The sequence below is a fragment of the Labrus bergylta genome, chromosome 2 (assembly GCF_963930695.1).
Source record: "Labrus bergylta chromosome 2, fLabBer1.1, whole genome shotgun sequence".
Lineage (NCBI taxonomy): Eukaryota > Metazoa > Chordata > Actinopteri > Labriformes > Labridae > Labrus > Labrus bergylta.
The window spans coordinates 11,017,742-11,043,080 of NC_089196.1; the positions used below are offsets into that span (position 1 = coordinate 11,017,742).

The 25,339-nt window shown below is 40.6% G+C and overlaps 1 protein-coding gene across 1 annotated transcript; it reads right to left on the minus strand.

Annotated features, from left to right (window-relative positions):
• Positions 1-1,682: 1,682 nt before the first annotated feature.
• mfsd3 (major facilitator superfamily domain containing 3) lies at positions 1,683-24,742 on the minus strand. Its single transcript, XM_020632935.3, has 6 exons — positions 24,123-24,742; positions 22,839-23,659; positions 15,030-15,177; positions 9,811-9,911; positions 7,527-7,636; positions 1,683-4,851 (listed from the first exon to the last, which is right to left on the minus strand). Exons 2-6 carry the CDS (start codon positions 23,536-23,538, stop codon positions 4,645-4,647), a joined length of 1,266 nt encoding a protein of 421 aa, XP_020488591.1. The 5' UTR covers positions 23,539-23,659; positions 24,123-24,742; the 3' UTR covers positions 1,683-4,644.
• Positions 24,743-25,339: the final 597 nt, after the last annotated feature.

Here is a 25,339-nt window from a genome sequence, read left to right on the forward strand (position 1 = left end):
ACAGAGAGGGATGTACACGCAGTTTGCACATTTCAAAATTATTGGGGTTTTTTTTGTGTTTTTTTTCGTAAAGAACCACTTTACATACAAGAAATAGTCCCACTGAAAACTATCAATAGATTGAGAGCTGTGAAAAAACGAAGTGATCAGGGGTTTGTTTGTAGAGTTGTCTTGCTGTTGACTTTGTTGAATGCAACTTTTCATTTTTTTTAGATATTAAATAATCCTCACTTTTACTGAGGGGGCAGCAGAATGTTTCAGAGGCAGAGATTTTCAGAAGAAAGAGAAGAAAGAGTTTTTATTAAGATTTTTCAAAAAATGTATTTGTTTTTTCCAATTCAGTATTTTTGAAATCTTTCACCCTGTGGATTACTTTTCTGTAAGGAAAAAAAATGAAACTTTTCGTTAAGATCTGAAGCTACATTTTTAACCTACAACACAGGAGCTGACACTACCAGCTCCATTTACCACAAGTTGTGGTGCTTAAATGTATATTGTGATCTTGAAAGCTAAATTCAAACGTAGTCTTAGCTTTGACGGGATTTCTCTGTTTCTTTGGCTCAACTCTTGGACTATAGTTAAAGGCCTTAGAAATGTGTGTACCAGTTCAGAACATTTTATCACTTGTGGACCTCAGAAAGAGCATTTCTTATTCTTTGTTATTTGCAAATGCAAATATACACTCATTAAATCACCATCTGAAGAACACTTACTTCAATACAAATAGTCAATGCACAAAAAGACTGTGAAGCAGGGGATGAACACACTTCAGTGGTCAGTCTTCCTGACCAAACAAAACAATTTAACTACCTGGTTCTAACATGTAGTCATTTGGACGTTGGGTTTCGTATTTTGCTGGACTTAGGAGTTTTTCTTTTTTAAATACTAGTATCTACGGTGCTGAGAACTTAAAAAATATTTTGAGAAATTTCCCAAAGCTATTGCAAAAATAATTTAAGCTAACCCATTCAAAGAGTCATTAAAATGCTTTTGAAAAGATCGTAATTTGAACAGCTATGTCATGTAATAGCTTAACACAACACAATTCCTTGCTGAACAAAGCGGGTGTTTGTGTTGACTAGTGTAGCATTAAGGGTTACTGAACGATAGACTTGATGATTGAACTTCACAGTGACGTAAAGAATCCCTCTTTCTAAAACACAGAAAACACCAAGTTTGGATGACACATCAAGCACAGGGCCTGTGGTTTCATGTGACTTCTCAATAGACACAAAACTAAACAGGTCTGTCGCTTTTGATGCTCTCACTCTTTTCTGACAATGGTGAGTGGATAAAACATAAGCCTCTGTGCTTAAACCCTCCCTCTCTCTCTCCCTCTACCTAAACAGAACGCCCAGATAATGAGGCAGGGTGAGAAAGTGTAAAGTGGAGGTGTATTGAGGGGCCATGTAAGCTGGCCTAATCCTCCTTCACAGTATTTGTTGTGTTATTACAGCCTTGAGACTTGTGGATCCTGTGACACGGGCTCTATTCACTCCTGTAGTCCTCAGCTAGTGAGCTGCAGAGAGACACTGTTGTCCTTCTACAGAGGATTTTCAAAGGTGGGATTGTCCTCAAAGACCACACAGGACCGCACCCCGAGGACACAACATGTGGTCAAATCTAGTGAAAAAAGCCAAATACCAGAGATCAAACAAAAAAAAACACACAGACTCTTAAGATTCACTCAGCAGCTTTATTTTTGGTGTCTCCAGACAGAGAACCCAGCTACATGGACGTTTCAGCAGTGATGTTGTATGAAGTCCCCCCAGTTATGACATGAAAGCAGGTTACTGGCCGTTTTATTTGGCTGAATGTGCTGCCTTAAAGGAGCAATATGCAAGATATTTGCTGAATTAAATCATAACATTACCTTACTTTATCATCAGACATTAAGGAAACATGTTGATGTGCTGTCTTCTCTGAAAAAAATGCAGCAGCCAGTATGTCCTCCTTATATCTTAAGTCCTAAGTTTCAAATCTTGTCAAGAATGGTCTGTTTTTGTTTTGACCAGAGAAAGGGGGCGGTTTTAAGGCACCCCTAACACAGGCGTTTTGGACACCCCTCAGTTTGCAAGATATGAGACCAGTAATCACGGCAACCCTACATTTGTTGTAGTGATGGAAGCGGACAAGTGAACTGGTTCAGATAGAACTGATTCTACCCAACCTAAATGCCATGGCATTCTACTAATAAGCTCCACGAGCTGAAACGTGGTAAAAGGACAAACACTGGAGATACTTTTTGAAAAATGGAGAGGTAAGAATGCAAAAAGGTTTCAATGCCGATGAAGAGCTGGTTAAACACTGAGGCTCCCGTGTTTGCGACATGTCAACCTGCATGTGCATCGACTCTAGAGAGGAGGAGGGGAGGGGGGGGACAGCTCTTTTCAATGTTTTCAAATTTGGACTGCAGTACCCATTATTAACACTACGTGTCAGAGTTACATATTGCTCCTTTAATGAAAACGTATCCATTCTTATCTTTGCTGCCTGCATCCTTTCAACTCAATGATCAATTTTAAGACATTATTTTGATTAAGACTTTCTCCTGTTGGATCCTAGTGAAAGAAAAACATTCTACACTTCTGTTTCATTCATATCTGAGAAAATGACCTCATACCATGTACAGTACAGTAAAGAGTTCAGTGTATTTTACAGTACACATAATTATTTAAAAACAACAAACAAGTGGAACCATGTTCACAAAATAACACATGTTGCCAGTGTGATTGGTCTTTCAAGTTTAAATGAGAATTTATTGAACCGTTTGATCATTTGTCTGTGATGATACCCTGCAATGTTTGAGGCTGAACATTTTTCCACCCTTCAGCCTCAGACTGAGCGAGGTGCGTGTGTGTGTGTGTGTGTGTGTGTGTGTGTGTGTGTGTGTGTGTGTGTGTGTGTGTGTGTGTGCGTGTCTGTGTGTGTGTACTTCAAACACTTACTGTGAATGAGTTTATACTCTACTTGTTGCAGCTTCTGTAAATTCACCTCCTGTTAATATTAACATACAGTGCTGATACGAGGTAGTAGAGAATCATTAACTTGTAAATGTAAACCATAGAACAGAGGTGAATGGACATATTCCCGTATGATGAAACGAGCATCACTAAGTAGGGGTATTGCTTTCGGCTGCTGCTCCTATTGCTGGCTTATTCAAACATTAAAATGGCTCAGATGATAAAAACAGCTTTGCTCACCACGCATTACTTCATCACTCTTATTGGGCACTACGATCCCATCCTGTCCAGAAAACTCAATACACCAATAAAAATGTGCTCATCCTAACCTACATTATATCTGCACGTGTCTTCAAACTACAGTTAATATTATATAAATACTTAAAGGGATACTTCACCCATTTGCATTAAGCTTTGTATCATTAGAAACCTGGTAGTATTTTTGAATGGTCGTGCATCTCTCCCTCATTTTCCCCTGAGATGGGAAATCTTTGTATTTCTGAGTCTGAAAAGGAGCTTCGAGGGACGCAAAATGACGATTTTTGTGTCACTGGAAGCTGTTGCTGTTAGCGGGGTGAAACTACAACGGTAGTTCCGCGTATTTTCGAACTCTGAAGCTACAGACCAATCACAGATCAGTGGGTGGGAACTCACTCCCAGAATCAAAACTTAACGTCTGCTATATTGCTTGGAAGCTATGGTAACAGGCTCTATGGAGAAAGCTGATAATGGCGAAAAAATATAAATATAATGGCGAGACGGCTGCTCGCCGGGAGCCCGGGAGTTCGGCCGCCGCAAGCCCAGCCGCCGGGATCCGCGACACAAGACCGGCCTGTCAGCAGCAACCGTCTCGCGGCTATATTGCCGCCGCCGGCCGCTGCCAGCTCAGCAGCAGAGACATGATACCTGCCTGTCGGCGGCGGTGAGGACGAGGAGCCGGGGCCGGCTCGAGCTGGGGCGGACTGGTAGTGTCGGTGCTCTCACTGTTTGCCTATGGACACAGACATAGAGTCTGTTTTCTGCCAGGAACTTCCAAGATCAATTCTGGAAGAAATCTCTGAATCAGTTGATGAAACGGTCTTATGTGTTGAAGTAAATATGTCTGTAAATGTTGTTAATTCTATATTTCTACTGCTATATTGTATATTTTGGAGAAACTGTATCGATCGAATTTCCCTCTGGGATTAATAAAGTATTTCTGATTCTGAACTAGAGGACCTTAGTGGGAGTGGCCTGCGGTGCTGTGCATTCTGGGATTTGGTGTCTTTCATCCACATGAGCCAAAAAGACACTTTCTGCCTTTTCTCAGCCAAGAAGGCACCAACTTTAAAATTTAATTCACATTTCTACTACATACATGACCCAATGTCAATACAGATTCATGTTTCAACGGTGGAAGTATCCCTTTAAGACTTATTAAGACAATTTAATGCAAAATAAAAAAGTAAGGCCAGTTGTGCTAGTGCAATAACAAAAGAAACACTCTGTAATAATAAGAGTACTTAAAGCATGGCTGGTTTCTCCTGAAGAAATGGCAGAACAAGAAAGTAAACTTATTCATTCTCGATACTAAAATGGTTTGCTGAGAGTTTTATTTAGCTGTATTAAAGGACTTCTGAGGTGTCTGAATACTGGTGGTTAAAGTTATTTTTAGCCCCTCATCAGGACCCTGATCATGCTCTCACTTGGGCTGCTCTTTGAGCTGGTGTTCCCTGAGAGCACCAGTGAAGGTAGCTGTCCACACGTGCAGGGCCGTCCCAGCCGAGAGGGTGAGGAAGAAGAGGAAGGCAACCTGGAAACCAAACCAATCCACCACGCATCCCGCCAGGGCGCTGAACGTCAGCTTCCCCAACACCTCCAGAGTCGCCAGGAAACTGTAGTGAGTGGACTGAAAGAGAGAGGATGAGTGGGGAGGAGGAATTGTGGGAAACGTGGCAAAGCAGAGGAGGTAAACAATAAACGGAAGCAAGTGCAGAAAAAGGAGATGAGAGTTTGGAAATAAAGGCAAGTTGTAGGAAATGAAGGGAGCAAAAAAAGGAGAGAGCATATTTGAAATTGAGAACTTAACATTGTTACAAAAGGTGACACTTAAACTTATCATGTTGCAAATCTTTACAGTTTATGTTTTTAATATGGAAAAAAAATACAGAAATAAAGGATATGTAAAAAGGCTCATTTTCAGTAAACATCCTCAAAGAGCAAAAGGAAACATAAGAGGAGAGAAATAAAGACTTGAAGCCTGAAAGAGAAAGTGTGAGATCATGGCCTGAGTCGATGGATGGAGGCCAAACGAGGAAGACTATCTGATCCCAACCTGTAGGCATTCAGGCTGGAAACAGAGAGAGAGAGAGAGAGAGAGAGAGAGAGAGAGAGAGAGAGAGAGAGAGAGAGAGAGAGAGAGAGATTATATAATCCATGTTATAGCCTCCCTCCTGTGCCAGAGAGCTCAGCACCCAGGTAAGGCAGGTAACTTTTAGACAACAGAAGGACTCTGGTGGCACCTAGACCGTCCACTGGAAAAAAATATTCATGGGACATTGAACTCTTTAGAGCTTAAATCTGTCTGTCAAAGAGCAGCGAATACAGCCGAGAATTCTCTAATAAAAATGAAATAAAATGTGTCTCTGACGGGCAAATTGACAGAATGTTCTTTGTTTTCTATTTCACTGATGAACTAATGGTTAAAGTAATTTATAAGTTATGTAGACATACTCTCTTGTTTCAGCTTTAGTGAAGCGCTACTCTGTTAGTCAGATCAACAATATATTTGAGTTCAGTTCATGTGCTGGGATTGGGATTGTACGGTAACTTTTTCTTGCTTGTATACATTTTATTTATTCCTTAGATAAGATATGTAAGAGACTAATGAAATGGTTAGTCGCATTTCTCCATCGTCCAAAGTGATGTCTGTAAATGTCTGGTTTTTAGGATTATTTTTGGGGCTTTTTGCCCTTATTGGATTTGACGATTGGAGATAGACAAAAAGTAAGGAGATAGAGTGGGGGATGACATGCACCAAATTACAACAGTACCGGCAGTTGAACCTATGACCAGTATGAAGAGGACTGTAGCCTACCGTATGTTAATGAGGAACCTATTCTACCAACTAAAGCTAAACCCCTACCCCTTCACATGTCTCCTTATTCTTGCATGAATATTACTTGGGCTGCAAAATTAATCGCAATCTTATTGTTATGGTGATACATAGAAACTGTGAGTTATAGCAAATACTTTTTTGTGTTATTGCACTACTGTACATATCGTTATCGGAATAATGAACTTTGTCATCACTTATTTTTCTCATATTGTGCAGGCCTATATATAGACTTGTAATTACACCCTAAAAACACATTTGTTGTAATCCTTCTATTTGCATTTTAACATTTCTCACTAAAAAGGCAAATGAACTGAGAGTTGGGAAACTTGCGGTGAGTTTAGACTCTCTGTGCTGTAGTGGTCTTCACACTGAGGTATAGAGCTCTGTGTGACCACAGCTAAGTGGAGTGCCTTTATTCTGAGCAACTTGTTGAACAGATTGGGTTTCTTTCTCCTGGGGATCGTTAACAAGCACTCATGCTATCAGCTTTCTGCCACCGGATAGCACTACCTTGAATAAGACACATACATACACACAACCAGCACAGGGGGCTAATACTCTCCCCTCCTGTGTGTGCTAACACACTGATTCACACACCGACACACTAAAGAGCAAACAGTGTATGTGTCATGAGAACATCTCAAATGAACCCTTGTTCTCATCATCGTGTGCGATTGTTTCTGTTTTTATTTTATTTGTAACTAGATCTTTATTTCTGTTTGACAGCCTGCGATTTGTCACCCCATTCTTCTTCATTTTTTAAGAGTGACAGCAATTTAAATGATAATTTGTCACCTTGAGAGATTGACTGAGTGACGTCTGAATGGCTGTGTGAACAGCTATCACCTGCAGGCACCGATGGCCCAGTTACGACGGGACAAAAGGAGTTATGTCAAAGAGGAGAAAACGGGAGAGGAGAGGAGAAAATCAGGAGAGGAAAAGAGAGCGTTTAAAGGACTGCAGGGTGACAAAGACATGAGAGTGAGGGGGTACTGTAAGAGGGACAATGCCAGAGAGAGGGAAAAAATTAAGGGGGGGGGGGGCAAAGAAGAAAAAAAACAGAAGAGAGGCAATGAAAAGAGACCACGGCTGAAATGATCTTGGTGGAAACAGCTGATGACAACTAACAGGTATAGGTGACGATAGGTGTGGTCTGAGGATTTCCCTCAATGGCCTCCCTTTGACAACCAAAGGAAATGACCTAAAATTATATAACAGCACAATCAAATCAAGATAGAGGGGAGTTAAAGGGGAGGAAAGAATGAGAAAAGAAAAGCACACTTTGTTGTCTGTTTGTTAAGCCACAGGAAATTACATAACAGTGGAGGACGAGACAATTGAAGTGAAAAAAAAAACAGTGATAAAAGAGTCAAATTATTCACGAACAATATCTTACTCTCATACTTGTATGAGAGTAAGATACATGTATACATGTATGTAACATGTATGAATAATGTCTTATTTACCTGAATGCTTTCCTCTGCCCTCTGAGTGCAATGCATCATGGTGGTGAAGGTGAGCGTGGTGATCAGACCGCCCAGGAAGTGCTGAACGCTCATGCTCAGGACGGCCATACCTGAGGGAGCGAACACACACCAGAGAAATCAAGCAAAACACGTCTGAGTGTGCTGAAGTTTTTCTGCTAAAGGTGTATCAATTTATCTGCTCAATATACTATTCGATGTAGGATTCAAAGCAGCAAGACAAAGCAGGGAGAATCAGTAAGCTGCCGAAGTGCCCCCCCCCCCAACTCGTCCCCAAAACACATGTAGTGTATCCTCTGAGGGGACGTGGCAGAGCGCTGATATTGGGAAACACAGAGGAACCACAGAGCCTATCTGTCTCTGCTCCCGCTAACACTGAATTATTCACTCAAGCCGCCAGAGCTTTTCCTGAATAAGACTCTTCAGTCAGAGACACAACAATGACGGAGTCACACCGAATGATCAGACTGGGAGAGTGGGAAGCGGAGGGTTATCATGTAATATTGAAAAATATTTTCCGCGTTCTTTTTTTTTGGTTGAGTTTTTCTAAAATCTTTGTTCTGGGGTAACAGCGAAGGTGGGGGGGGGGGGGGAAGGGAGGGGGGCTCAACTTTCAGTCTGAGAGGCCTGATAGGGGAACAGACAGCTCTGATAGAGATGAATGACGACGATCTGAATCCCAACAGCTTAGAGACCAGCTATGTTTCAGAATCAGATGTATCATTCAAGACATTAATAAGTGAAGGGTCCTCTGGAGAACGAGAGAGAGAGAGAGAGAGAGAGAGAGAGAGAGAGAGAGAGAGAGAGAGAGAGAGAGCATCTGTCTATCAATATCCTCTCCATCACCCACTCTCCCTCTACTTAACACCTGGCTCAAAGGCTCGACCTGTAGTCCAGCAGTTAGCCGTTGTCTTTTTGGTCCATTTCTGAATCTTTCTGACACCATCAATTCAATGTTTAAGCCCCAGTCATGCATGTCAGATAGTAAGCAAGATTTTAACCTCTCTCTCTTTCTACCTAATTTATTCTTTGCACAAATATTTCTGTCACTTTTTGTGAACACCAAGTGCAACACTATAAACGCATTTAAGGTCCATGTGTGAAAATAGCTGCCTTCATTCCCGCATAAAAAAAAAACGATGGCCTCTTTCAGCTTTCAAAACGACTAAACGACACTGCCTTTAAGAAGAAGTCTGCTTGAATCCTCCCAGAAGAGGTAGACAGTGTCTGAAATGTGAGTAGTTTTACCTAAGACTGATATCTGCTTGTGCAACTGTTAAATTTGATACAATTTAGAGACCTGAAGATGTGAAACATTTTAAAGGAAAAAAGCAAACCAATTGTACAGTGGATGTGTTTTTTTCAGCACCAAAAAAGATGCAGGGAACTAACAAAGTGGCGACTTATTATAAGGGAAGCAGATTTTTTTTTTTTTAACTTAAATGTTTCAGATCACCTAACCAAAAAGAAGACTTCACTTATGAAGGTGAAATATTAAGAACCTTTACTGTGAGATGCTAAAGGGAACATTTTACACATTTCTGTTGAAGACAGAATGTTAATGTCATATCTGTCAGCAGACACACTGGAACATTTACAAAACACACATTGACATTATGTCATCAACATCCTGAGGCTGAAAACACCACACAGTGGCAGAGTAGTGGATGTCCTACGTCCAAAGTTTTCAGAGAGTTGGTTTTGGCTCAGCGTTGTGCTCATTATAGGGAACATATTTAAGAGGTTGTGATCATTGTTTCTCTCTTCCTGAACGAGTTTAGAATTTAATTGGTGCACTGCATCGTGTGATTTCATCGTTTTGGTATTCACTTCATTCTGTTTACATCTGATAAATGAATATGTTCAAACAGCAGCCATAAAAGTACAACCCAACAGAATAAAAAGTGTTTATTCTCATGTAAAGCAGCCTGAGCTTCACTTCATGTTATCATAAACTCTTAAAGTGGACTCTGTTATTAGCTTTGTTTTCAAACAATGTGTTTATCCACATAAACATGGTACATGAGTAACCTAAAGCCATGTACTAACATGTACCTGTGTGCTTTGTGTGTTTATTCAAGAGACTAGCAGGTGAAATGAGGACGGCATGTATGTGGGATCAGGAGCTGCGAAGGTTAAATATGTAAATACACAGAATAAAATAAACAACATGTTGGTGAGCTGATACAATATTCATGGAGAAGACCTTAAGAGTAACAAGGTCACTCGAACTGCTGTTATGTGTGATGAAACTATGTTCTCTCACCTTTCAGGAGCGGTGACGGCTCGAGCACAGTGAGTAGAGAGCTCTGGAAGACCATGCTGACGGTTCTTAATACAAACACTCGTCTCATCATAGCCCCGATGCTGAGAGGAGGACAGAGACAAGAGAGTATCAGACAGATGATCACCAACTTTAACATGTTGAGAAGTATTATGATACAGTATGTGGTGAAAGAGGCTCAAGGCTGCTACCATTAAACTTAATGATATTCCACACTTCTTTTCATCTCACACACAATTACACACGCGCACACACACACACTCCAATGCACGCGCACACACAGAAACATGCGTGCTTAAGTAAACAAGTCCCCAGACACTAATTGATTCCCTGTTAGTGAAAGAAAATCATGCCCCTGTGGGTTTGCTTCGTGACGTAATCAATAACCTAAGGAGTTCCCCAGCATGAAGAAGATAATTAACCACTGTTATCACACACACACAAACACATGTACACAAGCACTCACACTGTTGTGTGACATCAGGGATTAACAGTGCCAATCACTCAGAGGATGCCTGCCACTCAAAGGACTGTGAGTGTTTGTTTATGTTTTTTTGTGCATGTCATTATTTTATGTGTAAAAAAAATAAAAAAAATAAAAAAGGCAGAGAGGAGGAAGGGGCCCCGTCTCACAAAGCAGAATATCTAATTTAGTTTGAGAAGTGCACCCAGTAAAAACGCTCAACAGTTTCAGTCCAAGATGGAGATTTAAAGTTCCTGTCAAGTTAAACAGTTTCAGCTCTTCTCCTGCTTCATCATGTTTGTTTGGTGTACAAACACGGATCCAGCACACAAGCTGTGTGTAGTTAACCTGAGGAGACCCCGTCTGCCCTGGTTGACCCTGCTCACTTTTAAGCTGTTTACTTGCTGAGTCACTGACTTACTATTATCATACTCTAATCCTCTCTTACTATACTCTGTTAAACATTTAGAAAGCTCTAATGCTGCAGCTAATTAAAGAAATGTTAGAATATCATTTTATACATAATACTGATTATGATACCTGAACCTGTGTCTCTGCTGATACAGATGACCATCATATAAAGTTAAAGATTTCAAATACCATGTTTTCAAAGAGCTGAACAGGCCTTCATCAAACCCTGTGAGGGTGTTACGTTAGCGTGTGCTAAAGTGAAAACTGGTTTAGGCTCAGCACTTTATAAAGCATCAAATTATACAAACAGGCCGTATCTTTTTTTATTATCTAGCTGGACGATTATAAATAAATATATCGAGGAATAAGTAACAATCTCATCTTTGGACACTTCTCTTTTGTGCCTCCCATGACGATGACAGGTTGTTGTTGTTGATTGATGTTTTTCCAGTTATTCTTCAGTATCCAATCACATTTAGGGCTGTATCAGAAGTAACTTGTTTGTTTAATAAATGTCAAAAAGCTGTGAAAAATCACCATTCAATTGTCTTGTTTCATCAGACCAACAGTCCAACACAAGTTATTTAGTTGTTGGGAAAAGGAAAGTGGCAAATTCTGAACAGATGAAACAATATCAAATAATGTAATCATTATCTAAGTTTCAGTTTCTAAGACCTCTAACAAGATGACTCCTTGAATGTCTGTTTCTTTAGTTACTGCTCCTGAACTCTTTAATCATCTGAAATCTATTTATTACGCCTTTTCATTTCTGAAAATGTATATCTCTCTCTCAGACCCGCTCTCTCTCCCTCCCTTCCTCCCTCCTTCTTTCTGGGTATCATCTCCACTCACCATCTCTCCCCCCTCCAGCCTCTCCCCACCTCTTACCTCTACTGGAAACCAATCCTGCATCATTCACATGCTAAACACATTCTTCTCAGCTGCTCCTTTACCTCCCGTCTCAATGACAGCCTTTCATATCACGCACTCTCAGGAGATGCTGTGTGTGTGTGTGTGTGTGTGTGTGTGTGTGTGTGTGTGTGTGTGTGTGTGTGTGTGTGTGTGTGTGTGTGTGTGTGTGTGTGTGTGTGTGTGTGTGTGTGTGTGTGTGTGTGTGTGTGTGTGTGTGTGTGTCTGTGTGTGTGTGTGTGTGTGTGTGAGTGTTTCTGTGTGAGAAAGAGAACCTGCCTGGCTGCCACCTCACACGGGCCGGGCCCAGATAAGAATAGCCGTGTTCTCAGGTTGCTGCTGGCGGTTGTAAAGGGGGTCATTCACTGACCACTCAGTTGATTCTGATGGAGCGGAGGATAAACCTTCCAACTGAGCTTTTAGAGGTGGGCCCACAGCCTGCTGGACACCACTCTCTCTGAGGGTTTGTGTATTTGTGTGTGTGTGACTGTGTAACTCGGAGAGAAGTGCTTATCTGACATTGAGAAGTACATAACTGTATATAACCACAAATATTCATTTTCATAACATCATTCAGAATTAGCTGATTTGATCTTTACTTTGCATCCATAGAGTGGATCTACGTTAACTAATTCTATATAATAGGACACTGTCAATTTGCAGTCAAGTTTGATCTTTTTTACCCAAAAAAGTTAAAATGTTCGAATCATTTCATGTGTCAGCAAAATATGAGAGATATCGTAATTATTATAGTGTTTGGAAAAGTAGTACATTAGTAACCGTTTAGTAATTCATCAGTTCAAATATCAAACTGATCTGTCTGACAGAGGAGCTTTAATTACAGGTCAAACAAGGTGACCTTCTCTGTTTAAGATTACTGAATCATTCATGGAGTTTTAATACTCGAGTGTTAATTAAAGAGCGATCAATTAATTAATAGCATAAAGATTGAGTAAATGTCTTAACCCACACTGATACCTAAAGTTTTGGCACAACCAGAGACTGAACCTGATGATGACTGCTAGACGTACTCTTTAACAGACATCACGAAAGCTGTATTCCGAGTAGCTTTGCTTTATAATGAAAAAAGAACAATCTACTACAAAGGTCTAATTTCATTAATTAATGTCTGAACTTGTTTCCATATTAGTGAGTGCTACATTTAATTCCCTTATATCCCTCATATATATTTCTGCCTCCAAAACTTGATTCTGTTCTGGCCTTAGGAACTATACATAAAGTTGGCTTCATAGCAAAAACATTTTCCTGACATGGATAAAAGGAAAAAAATATGTTGGACATTTAGTTACAGTTCCTATACCTATGATCATAATAAGAGCCCCCCCCCCAACAGTTATTTTTCCCTGATCATTAATAAAAACGATGTTAGAAGCAGCTGACTTTCCCTCTCTCTGTGTCTTCAGACTGTGATCAGTTTATCATTGTCTTCTGCCCGTTTTCATTCTCTGATGACTCTTATTTCAGAACAACATGACATATTAAAAAGATCAAAACTGGATAGTTATGGGAGGGGTCTTTAACATTATAGGAACCTATAGTGTGTTAACATACTATCCTCTATAAGGGCAGAGTTGTTATTTATAGTTCATTACATCATACTGGCTTCAGGCTGACTTGTTCTATGTGATCCTAGTGTGAGCAGACGTACAATCTTACGCAATGACGGTCAAATGGCAAAGTGTCATTGTGCTGAGGGGGCAAATATGTAAAGGCGACATCCTAACAGACTGTGAATCCTAAACTAGATTCAAATGGGACTGAAGTTACTGTAAATAAATGTTCAACATCAGCAGTATAGAAATTGTTCATTAACTGGCTCTCTTTCACTGTGTAACAGAATAATTACATTCAGGGAAAACACCAGAGTTTCAGCAGAATCACTCAATCTAATAACCCTAATGTAAAATAATGCACTATAACACAGCTATTTTGATTATTAAGAAACTCTTAAATTGTAGTATCATTTGTCAAATCTGCAAATAAAATTCAGATAGAGTTGCGCGTTGTCTCTGTTAACCCTGAGGAGTGTGTATACGTGTGTGTGTGTGTGTGTGTGTGTGTGTGTGTGCGCACACTCCAGAGACTGTGTGATGGATTTGCTGCTCATGTTGTTCTCACACCACACACCAGACACAGGGGGTCCCTGAGCTCTCAAACAAGGCTATGTTTACTTAAATTACTGTACACACACAGTCAGACAGGCAGAAAGACACACACACACACACACACACACACACACACACACACACACACACACACACACACACACACACACACACACACACACACACACACACACACACACACGCGCGCACACACACACACACACGAACACACACACACACACACACACACACACGCACACACACAGACTCAGATTCAGACGAGATGAGCCTAGGCAGAGAATTAAAAAAACTGGAAGAGCAGGCACAGAGTGAGGAGGTAAAAGGAGATGCAGGTAAGAAGGAGTCAGTGAAAACAAAAAGCTTGGAGGAGGAAGAAGACAAGGACGTGGAATGGGGGGGGGGGGGGGGGGGGTTATGGCTGAATTGAAACTCAGCCATTTTTACATAAGATCATATGGTCTGATTTCTCCTTCCCATGACATATCAGTTGTTTTCATCTGTTGGTCCAGTATATAGTCAAATATAAATCCTCTGAAGGAAGGTTTTGGCTAATGTTTTCTTGAGATTCAGACTGACTTGATTCTAAATGAAAAAATACACTTCCTCCCTGTGGAAAGAAAAACTCACAGAGAGAGCTCACACGTCTGAGAGGTCGGTAAATGAAACAGCTGAAATGATCAGATGAAAAACTTGTTAATTAGTCAATAAACATAAAAAACTGGTCAGAAAATCAATGTTTAAGATTTTGATGAGTCTCTTTTGCAATTTTTTGCAACAAAAAACCTTAAACAGCGTGATTTCAGACTCTTAAAGACAAATATGTTCTTCTTTTGTGTTTTTGTATGACAGTACTGAACTGAAGACGTCAGGTTTAGCTCTGGGAAAATAGTGTCCTGCATATTTCATATATTCTTTACACATTATATATATTTTAGCTTTAGCCATTTTAGCTAATAGCTTATATATTTTAATGGTGTAAATTACTATATAAATTTAAAGTATTTTTGAAGTGTGGCTAGTAGTGAGAAGTGGAGAAATCCATGAAAATACTGATTTGTTGAATTTCAAACAATGGGTGATCGCAATCTCGATCTTTGACTTTTATGTGTTTTATATATTTTTTTAATGTAATGATCCTCTAGCACCAAAGATCATTTTGAATCTAACAAATCCTAGGACTGAACAGCTTTGATAAGCACCTTCTACTACTGTCATACATACTGTCATGTGAATCCAGAAATACCCATAATTCTGATGTTCCTAAAGGCTACCTGAACTGAGCGAGCAGCAGGCCTCCCAGCGACGACCCACAGATGGAGAAGCCCATGGCGATGACGCCGTTCCAGAAGCCGAGCTCCCGGGCGGTCATGTGATGATCCAACAGGAAAAGAGGAAACATGGTCACTGCCCCCTGCTCACCTGGGAACAAAGAGACCCGACAGAAAGGTGGTCAAAAAGGAGGAAAGACGAGAATCTGATATTAATGGGTTTTCCAGTCCAATTTACTGATGGTAAAATAAGTGAAAATATACAATCAAAAGCCAATGCAACACAAAACAAAAAGTATTATGTACAGAACGGTCTATGACTTAGGATTATTTTTTACACCTACAGGTAATATGTAAGTCACTCCCAGAATACACACGCCTGTTCTAATGAGTCTAATACGATGAAGACTTTAGTATCAAACTGTTTAGCCTGCAAGACTGAAAAACATGCTCTTCCTGAGATGACTACTGCAGAATCAAATATTGCACACCAACACTCTGCGCACCTAGGCCTATTCCTGGAAAGTGTCAATAATAGATGCCTGACAAGAAAAAGAATCCCCTCAGTCACTTTATCAAACGGGGGCCTAGCACTTTTCCTAAAGCACAAAAAGGAAAACACAACAAAAACACAGAAACTTGCACAGATGAAACAGACCTCACAAAGACCTTTCAGTCAAAATAAAAAGTTTCTGTCAGACAGTAAGACTTTCTCTGTGAGGCGTTGAATGTGGGGGTAATGTTCTGCTGAACATTACAGTAAAATATTCAGTGGTGCCGACTACACGCCATTATTATATTAATGGAGACTGACTTCACAAAGACAGTGGGACCAAGGAGCTGCGTGACTGACAGCTTGGCTCCCAGACTGCTGTCAAAGACGACACAACACAACCGACGACTCACTCACTCAGTCAGCCAGGAGACAAACAAAAATAGAGAAAGAGGAAAGAAAAAAAGGCAGATGAAACAGACTGAAATGAAAAAAATAATAATAAGAGAAAGCTGTGAGGGCTCCCAGTGATCGGGAGTGCAGTAGCAGAGCGGGAGTGTCACCGCTGTAATGGCGGCGTGACAACCCGGCAGAAACGTGGGGAAGGAAATATGAATTGTGCGTGTAGGAAACACGTTTCTTACTTCTGTCACTCATGTTTCAGTGTTTGCCATGTATGTCGTTATTACAGAGGCGGACCACTATGTTGAAGATGTTAGTGTAAATCTAATTAACCTTTTGAAATATACACCACATATCTATCTGATGGACTGAGATGTTTTTCTCCTTGATTGAATTGAAATGAGCTAAAGAGTTGAGAGAGCATGTACTAACATGTCACAACACATAGGTATGGATCAATACATCAACTCAGTGAGCAACGATTCAATTAGAGATGCACAGTAAAAATATTTATACAGCCAAACATCTAATCATTCAGTACTTAAAAAAAAAAAAACATAATCTCATCATAATTCAATATAACCTAAAGGGATTTCTTCAAAAGGATTATTTTGCCAAACCAACCAAAACCCAAAGACTCTTGTTGTACTTTAACGTGCACATTATTCAAACTGGAACCTATACAGTACATGTGTAGGTCCCTACATTGTGAAGTTACACATGGTTGACATATTCACTTTTTAAATGATTTGAGTTACAAAACAATTTTCAAATAGTTGACTTTTAATTGTCTTGTTTTAAGTTGAATGATTTATCAGTTAATAAACAGCTCTATGTCATTAAAAGGTCATTCCTCTTTATCTTCAAGGTTCCCTTCACTCTTTGAAACTCCCACAGCATCGTACAGTTGTCAGTATAAATACAGGAAATCATCAAAGAAGTCAAACCCAAGATAACTGACTTAAATTAGACATCACATTACACGTCGTCCAGTGTGAGCTGATACACTCACACCCTCTGTGTGTATTATTCACACTGTAATCTCTGTCTCTGTTCTGCTGAACTGTCTTGAGTTGTATCGTCTGCGCTGTGAGCATATTAGTCCAAATAAAGGAAACACTGGCAGCAGTGGTACCCATGATGCCTGGCTTGTTTACCCATGGTTCTGTGCCGCCGATCTTGTCTGCCTGTTGTTTAGCTCAAAGCTCAGAGTGTTCACAGTCCTGCCTTCAACTAATTATTTCTTTAAAGAGCGGGGGATGGAGGGGGGGGATGGGGGGCATGCAGACAAACACAACCACACTGATTATTCCTTTCTATAAATATTCTCAAAGCAACAATTGTCCATTTCAGCAGGGATTTCATTAGACAACCACAAAGATTAAACAAGCAGAGTGAAGGGGAAGGAGAGAGACGCTGAGAGGGGGAGAAAAGAGGGACCAAGAGAAAGTCAGTGATAACAAGAATTTAAAGAGAGACAGCAGAGGCACATCAGTTGAGATGTAGTGCAGGCAATGACAATCATAATGCACTATATGCAATAAATAAAAGGAGATGTGAGTTTAACAAGAGTTGAGAAAAAGGAGCGCAGCGAGGGATGGAGACAGATAAAGACAGAGGAAGAGGAGGGGGCTGCAGATGAACAGAGACATTGTTATGAGGTTAGTGAAGGGGAAACAGAGGAGAGATGGCAGGCTGTGTGTGTTTATGTTTACATTAGAGGCAGACAGCAAAAACCGACAAAACTATTTAACATTCAGCGAGAAAGTGACAGGAAGAAGAAAAGCGGGGATGTTTTGTTTATCGGGGTCCTGACGACATAAATCGTTTAATAGACTTTCAAGCAAGTACAGCAGCAGAGTCCATCATCCTGAAAGAAAGACAGCAAAGACAGAAAACCTGCTTTCCTTCAAAGCTACTGTCTATGAGCAAAGACAAACATGGAACAGTTTGGTGATTTCACTTTTGATTTCTGTTGCTGTCTAACAGATTCTGTTCAAAGTGTTTGTAACGCTTTAGGCAACAATTCATTCAAAATCTGACAAGAGAAGCAGAGGGTTGTTTCTTTTATTGTGACTTTACAAAAAATATATATATCTTCATTTAAGAAAAAGAGCACTTCGGTTTAACTTACTAACTGGTGGCTCTAGAAGTTATTTGTCTCTCTTCTCAGAAGAATGAAGGACACAGACAAACACCCATCTAACTGGGTACCAAATGTTTGACAGAGCACCTCATATTGATCATCCTCATTTTTATAAGACCTGTCGTCCAAGATATTTTTATGGTTTTGCAACTATACTGACTTTTCAGAGCACAACACCTTTATGTGTGGTTGGAGGGGGCTGGGTGGCAGTATCAGGAGGGATCAGTGTGGGATAAGAGTAAGAGGAGGGTGAGATGAGGGGTGAGAGGAGGGTGAGATGAGGGGTGAGGGGTCAATGGGGACGGTGGGGTCGAATCTTGACGTCCGTGCAGCAGCTTAGACAAAAGGGCTGGCAGAGCAGCAGAGATCACTGAGGACACGTAGTCCCCCTGCAGAACGACAATATCACTCCCTGCTGAGAGCGCGGTAAACAGACAAGTTCATACATACAACACGTTAGAGCACAGTGTGCACACACACACACACACACACACACACACACACACACACACACACACACACACACGTTTAAATGTCCATGTGCATACACATGCACACACCTTTCAGCACCACAGGATCCCTGAGGACAAACAGTAAACAGAGAGTACACTTTCATAATATCTTATGCACAGTCTATTGAAAAACACACACACACACACACACACACACACACACACACACACATACACACACACACACCAGGTGTTCCTGCAGATCTATGTACATGGAGGAGTTCTTCTGGCCTGAAGGGCTCCTGAACATGGGAAAAAAAACACTCTATAACTAAGAAGTAGCATGGACAACCTCCATCTCTGCCACCAATACAAACCTGACAGTAAGATGTTGTTATTTTGTTTCTTTTCTGAGAAAATATGAAACAATATCAATCCAGGGTCCCCAAGAAAAATTAACCATTCTTACTTGTTCAATTAAGTTTTGAACTTGCCAATGTAACTCACATTTCAAATCTGAAAATGTATTCCAGGTTAAAGTAGTTTTCCCTATAATAAATACACATATACAGAAGTGTTGGTTGTTGAGAAAAAACAGAATAGACTCTAGTGTTGATCTTATAGTATCTTATCAGTATTTTCATAACATGAACAAGACAGTAACCACATCTTAATAATTAAATGATAGCTGCCTTTTGACGTGTGGTAATACACACACACACACACACACACACACACAAAATGAAAATAACTCATCTTCTTTTTTAGTGTACAGTTGTGCTACTAAAGGTTTGATTTATTCATTTATTTGATGTTTTTAAATCAGCTTAACAGGCAGATTTGATCCCTTAAACAAGGAATTTAAATTTAAAATGAACATCAACCTTGTGCTTTAATTTAACTGATGTTTGATTAATAAAGTAAGAAAACCAAAAAGGTTCTTCAAACATCTAGAAGATCTCTGCATGGATAAACGTGTTTGTTTCTATTGCTCTTTTTCTCTCAAAGGCACCATGTGGTGGATGTTCATTAATTCATCTCCTCCTCCAGCCTCTCTCCCTGCAGTCCTTCTTCCCTCTGGAAAATATTCTCCATTCCCTCCCCAACTCTCCTTCTTCTTCTTCTTCTTCTTCCCCACTCTACCTCCCTTTATATCTCCTTGAATCACCTTCTCAAAAGCCACCTTAACCCACGACCACTGGCCTTCATGTCACTGATGCTGATCTGCAGACTGGACTGAAGGATCTATGACAATATTGGGGTCGCATGGTTCAAGAAAAAACATCTGATTAGAGATGAAAAGGGCAACCTGACTTAAAAAAAGCTTTTTTCATTAAATAGACAAATAAAGTATATTCTGCAAGCAGCTTTTCTAACTCCTTCATTTCACCCTAAAAAAACATGTTTCCTTCCTTAGTTCCATCAGAAAATGTAGAGTATTTTAGCTTTATATTCTTTAAATGAATCAGCCTCTCTCAGAGGGGTGTTTGTACACCTGAGAACATTTTGGAGAAATGCAGAGAACTGAATAATTTTCTAATTTGAATTCCCCCCTGTCCTAAAGTTTGACAACAACAGCAAAATATGATAAAAATATACCATGCCAATAACATTGTGCAATACTGAAAAGGGATATGAAGTGGGATAAAAATAATGAGTCTATATAACCTATAGGTCAGAGTTTTCAATAACTTCCTTTTGATTTTGTTCATGTTTTTTTTACAACACTAACTTAGAACCAATTAATCTGAGTTACAGAGAGCTAGCATGAGCTTCATCATCCTCATCAAAATGTTGTAAAAGCACAGCCTGTATAAACAGGCCTCCATTCAATATGTAAAAAGTATACATGCTGCCTGAGAAAGAATTGCAACTAATTGTGCAACCCTAGTTTGCATCCATCATTTGAGCTTAATTGTATCTCGGAACATCCCGCCTTCCTCCTCTTTTAACCAACTTTCTCACTAATATTTTCACCCACTACCCCCCACCCCCTCCTGCCCTTCATCTGGCCCTGCTGAGTCCATCCAAACAGTTCTTTCATCATGCCTGTGGACTCAGATGGCACAGGGGTCACAGTTGAGACACGATGATTGGCCACAGTGCAGTGTTGGATGCAGCACAAACTCAGAGTTCATTAGGGATTGACGAGGGAGAAGGTTCTCTGTGTGTGTGTGTGTGTGTGTGTGTGTGTGTGTGTTGTGTGTGTGTTGTGTGTCAGACAGGGGGGGTTCAGACAGGCAGATCACCGGTGGCGCACAAACATACCCACACACCCCTTGAACAAAAACAATACTGTCTCACATAGACAATTATACCGGCACATCTAGGCCTACTACAAAATAAATTACACAATCCTTTTTCCCTGCAAAGGTGGGAACACTTTGTTAATGGAGAACATAAAACTGGAAATGACAACAAGTGATAAACTCTTAATAAATCAATGACAAGGAAAACAATTTCCATAATCTTGTTGTAATCACGAGTACCAGTGTGTTTGAGTGTAAGTGCAGCAGAGAGAGTGTTGGGGGGGGGGGGGGGTTGTTCCCTAGACAGATTAGGGGGTCCAGCCAGCCTTCATATTTTTTCCAGTAGTGTCGTCTGCTGGGACTCATCCGATTACAAAGCCATCCTTAACACCCTCTCAAAAACAGACATACACACACACATACACAATTTAAAGACAAAGGCATATACATCCAAGCACATACACTATGCAAATGGGAGGAGACAATTATATTCTCACCACCCACATAAACGCACACACATGAACACACAACGATATGAAGCGTCTTCTTCCATTTCAGTTTCTGGACGCAACAGACACAAAGACATACTAATCCTTACATAATCCCCTTCTGCTACCAAACACCAAACTCTGGTCATATCAACTCTCTCTCCCACACACCAGCCTGACGGATCCAAAACTACTTAAAAATATGAGTTTCATATTGTAACAAACTCTTCACACCTAAAGGGCCTGCCCAACTCAATATGCATTCAAGCTTAGATTGTTTCTTTGTTCAAGTGCCTAAGGTTGTTTTTTTTACTTGTATTTACTGTGACATTAAAACAACTTCATTATCTCAGCAGAGACTGTTTGACAATGCTCATGTAAGATCTGCAAAGACACAAAAACATTTTCAAGGCGTGACAACTTCTCTAACTTCTTCAATACACTCATTCCTGAGTTTAGTCTTCATTGGACACACCAACAGAGACATCTAGTGGTATGTTCAGGGAACTTCATGAATGCAGGACCATAACTGGAGAAGTGGAACTTAAGGAACAATTGGATGGATTCAAGAAAGGTTTCTTTTCCTTTCTCTTTTTTTTTCTGATATTCTGGAAACAGATCTCCAATTTAAAGGAAGCGGTGTTGAGAAAAGAGTCTATGTGTCCTATTTATTCTGTTATTCTGATTTATTTTTAAAATACACCATTTGTGCTTGTGTCCACCACCAGGATCATTTGAACACAATCCCTACAGCTCCAACTCTTTTGTGATAACTGATCAGTCCTTTAAGTCATTTTTCAAACAAAAGTTCTACCATTGGCTTAATCCAGCTTTTATATGTGAGGATGAGCAATTTTTTTCTATTAAGAATACTTTAAAGGGGCTAGATGTAACTTTCAAAAATACTGCGTTTGTAGCGATACAGCAAGCCACAGGTGAACTGCACCAGTAACATCTTGCTCGCTCGCTTGCTCGTCAAATGTGCTCGTACGTACACAAACGAGCATCATCATCGGCCGACTGGATATTTACTGGCTTAATGTTTACAAAGTAGGTAAGTGGTCATTCACATGTGAAAGCCTGTGAAGAAGTCTGTGTTGTGCTTGAGGCCGGTCATTTATTTGTACTAACAGATTCCAGATTAGATTCATTCTCCATCCTACAAACGACAGTGTGTGATGAGTTTGTCCGCCTTTGAGAAGGCAGATAGAAGTGAGTGGAAGACGGCCTCTGGCTGTAGTGGGAGTGTGTGATGAGTTTGTACTGTTGATCTCTGTAAGCGGAGTGAGGAGGACGTTGAGAACGTGCATAAAATGTCACTTCCTGGAGCTTTCGTGGAAAATACGACTCGGGGAAAAATGTTATACAGGCAACACAGATAGACAGTGAACATCTACTTTTTCACATCAGTTAACCTTTCGCTTATTAATGGGCGATAAAAAACGATTTATATATGTAAAAAGTTACATATAGAACCTTTAAACTGAGTTTAACATGGGTTTTGATGAGACACAACAAAACATCTAAATATCTTGAAGTTAAATGATCTTAACAGACACCAGTGTTTATTAATAGGACTCACCAAGTTTGTATGTCAGCACATACAGGACTGTCCAAGGGGTGCCGGGCACTGCCAGCAGCTTCTTCCACACCCTCCATGGCCTCATAGCGTCCGCCCCTTGCCCTGCCCTCCTGCTTCCCTCTCCCTGCTGGCCCCTTATAGTCTCCTCGTCTAGCACAGGGGCCCCCCACACAAATAGAGCCACGCCTGCGTACACAAATGTCAACAGCATGAACATCCAGCTCCATCCAGCCACGTCAATTACTGCCAGCAGCCCACCTCCTGCAAACACCGATCCAGCTTTATAACCTACAACTTGTGCTGAATTTCCCAGCCCCAGCTCTCCACGACCTTTAAGCAACCCCACCGCAGCCCCATCTACAGCGATATCCTGGACAGAGGCCAAGGTGTTCATGGCCAGCAGGGTTGCTGCTACTCCCCAGATATGTGCTTCTGGGGCAAGGGCAGCGCTGGAGAGGCAAGTCAGAGCCAGCCCAGAAACTGTCCCCACCAGCCAGCGTCGCTTGGTGCCAACCCGGTCCACAAAAGGGGCCCAGAGCACCTTGAGGACCCAGGGGAAGTAGAGGATCTTTGTGAAGCCGATGCGGGTGAGGGAGTGACCAGCTCCACGCAGGTAGACAGGGAGCAGGGATGACTGGAGACCATAAGGGATGCCCTGTACAAAGTACAACAAGCCCAGGAAGACTAGTTTGTCGTTCATGATCTACCTCCAAAACAGACCGTCTTTATCTGAGCAGACTCTGCAGCGGTCCATTGGTCAGGATATGAGCATTGATTTGTGATACTGCGATGTACTGACTGGCCCAGATGAACAAATTCACCTGAAACAAAAAGACATTGTGTAGTTCAGTTTAAATAGTGTTGAATTCATCATTTTGCTTAAGAAACACTGGGGTGTTTTATTACAAACATCCTTAAAAGGATGCATCTCTGTGCCCAGCTCAGTTACCAGTAACCTGGCTAATGTTAGCTCCTCAAAGTCAAACGATTAATAACCATAAAAGTGTCAGAAATGACTGGCAACACGTTTGTTTTTATCATTTCCTTTGGATCAAACAAAAACGGGACTTTGCACCGTTCACATTTTGCAGACATTTATGAAGAAAACTTCACAGTGTCAATCTACTTTAACAAGCTACTGTTAGCAAGCTAGCCTCCTGACATGCTAATATTAGTAAACAGTTTCTTTCAAACACATGCTGTACGCGGGACAATACAAGTTTGGCCAATAATGCTATCATACAAATCCTTCGTATCTGTTATGAGACACATTTTGACACATACTGGTAGAGAAAGTTTGTTAGCCTAGCTTCAGCAGACCAGTGAAGGTGCTCCGCTTGTTTATAGTTGAGAGGTCTGTGTGAGGTTGCCAGGTTTGGTGACAGCATCCCCCAGTTGAAGAATGTGTTACCGGGTGCGACTTAAATATTTTCACATGTACAATTTGTCTACCCTATGTGCCCTCATTAAGTAAAGATTTAATCACTGTAATTCCAGGACAAAAGTTGCCTGATGTTTTTAGATGTATAGGTCTAAGCAGCTACAAATTGCCACACAGTAAAACCAGAGTCCAAGTTCCAGGGTCCTGAATTGAAAATGTGAATTTGTTTATTTCCACTGTGGATTAATTTACTCATCAATCTTAGGCAAAAATACTGTTGCTTTTGCCTTTGCCTGTCAAATTTTTAGACAGCTGACATGTGAAGAGAGAGCAGGGATGACCTGCTCCTCTGTAGCATCTGTAGGGGTCACCTGCTCTACTTTACCAATTGAGCTATAAACTTACGACAGCTACATGTGGCAACTTTAAAGGGGACATATTATGAAAATTCCACTTTTACAGTGTTTTGTAACTTATATTTGTCTACCGACCCACAAAATGTGAAATAAATCAATCCAGTCCTTTGTTTGTGGTCTGCATAAGTCTTACAACACAGAGAAAAGTGTTCCGTTTCAAATTTGCTCAACTTGTGATGTCACAAGTTGGATTCTGGTAAAAACAAAAGCCCTTCCCTCACCGGATATCTTCACCCATGGACTCCAGCCTAGAACAAAACTTTTGAGCAGGTCTGCCATTTTTAGTCTTGCTACAGAGGATTGATGTCTACTGGGAAAACTCAGGGGGGCTCATTGCATTTAAAGAGACACACACACCAAAACGGAGCGTTCTGAGAGAGCTGGTTTATACAGGGTCACAAACCTCCTCTGGTGCTTGATTCATGTAATATTTTGACCAAAGCACAGCACAGATGTTTCATTTAGACCACAGGGGACTTTTTTTAAAAGGTAGAAAAGGGGTATAATATGCCCTCTTTAAATGTTTAAACAAAGCTTATAATATAACAAAGCATCATGTCATATATGGACTCTAAATACATGTTTTCAGATATGTAAAAAGTACAATAGTTTCCTTGGTGGAGTACATAGGCCCTACAAATTGGCTTAAAATGGGAAGATGAAATTAAAGAGAGAGAGTTGATTTGTTTTAACAAAAATAAAGA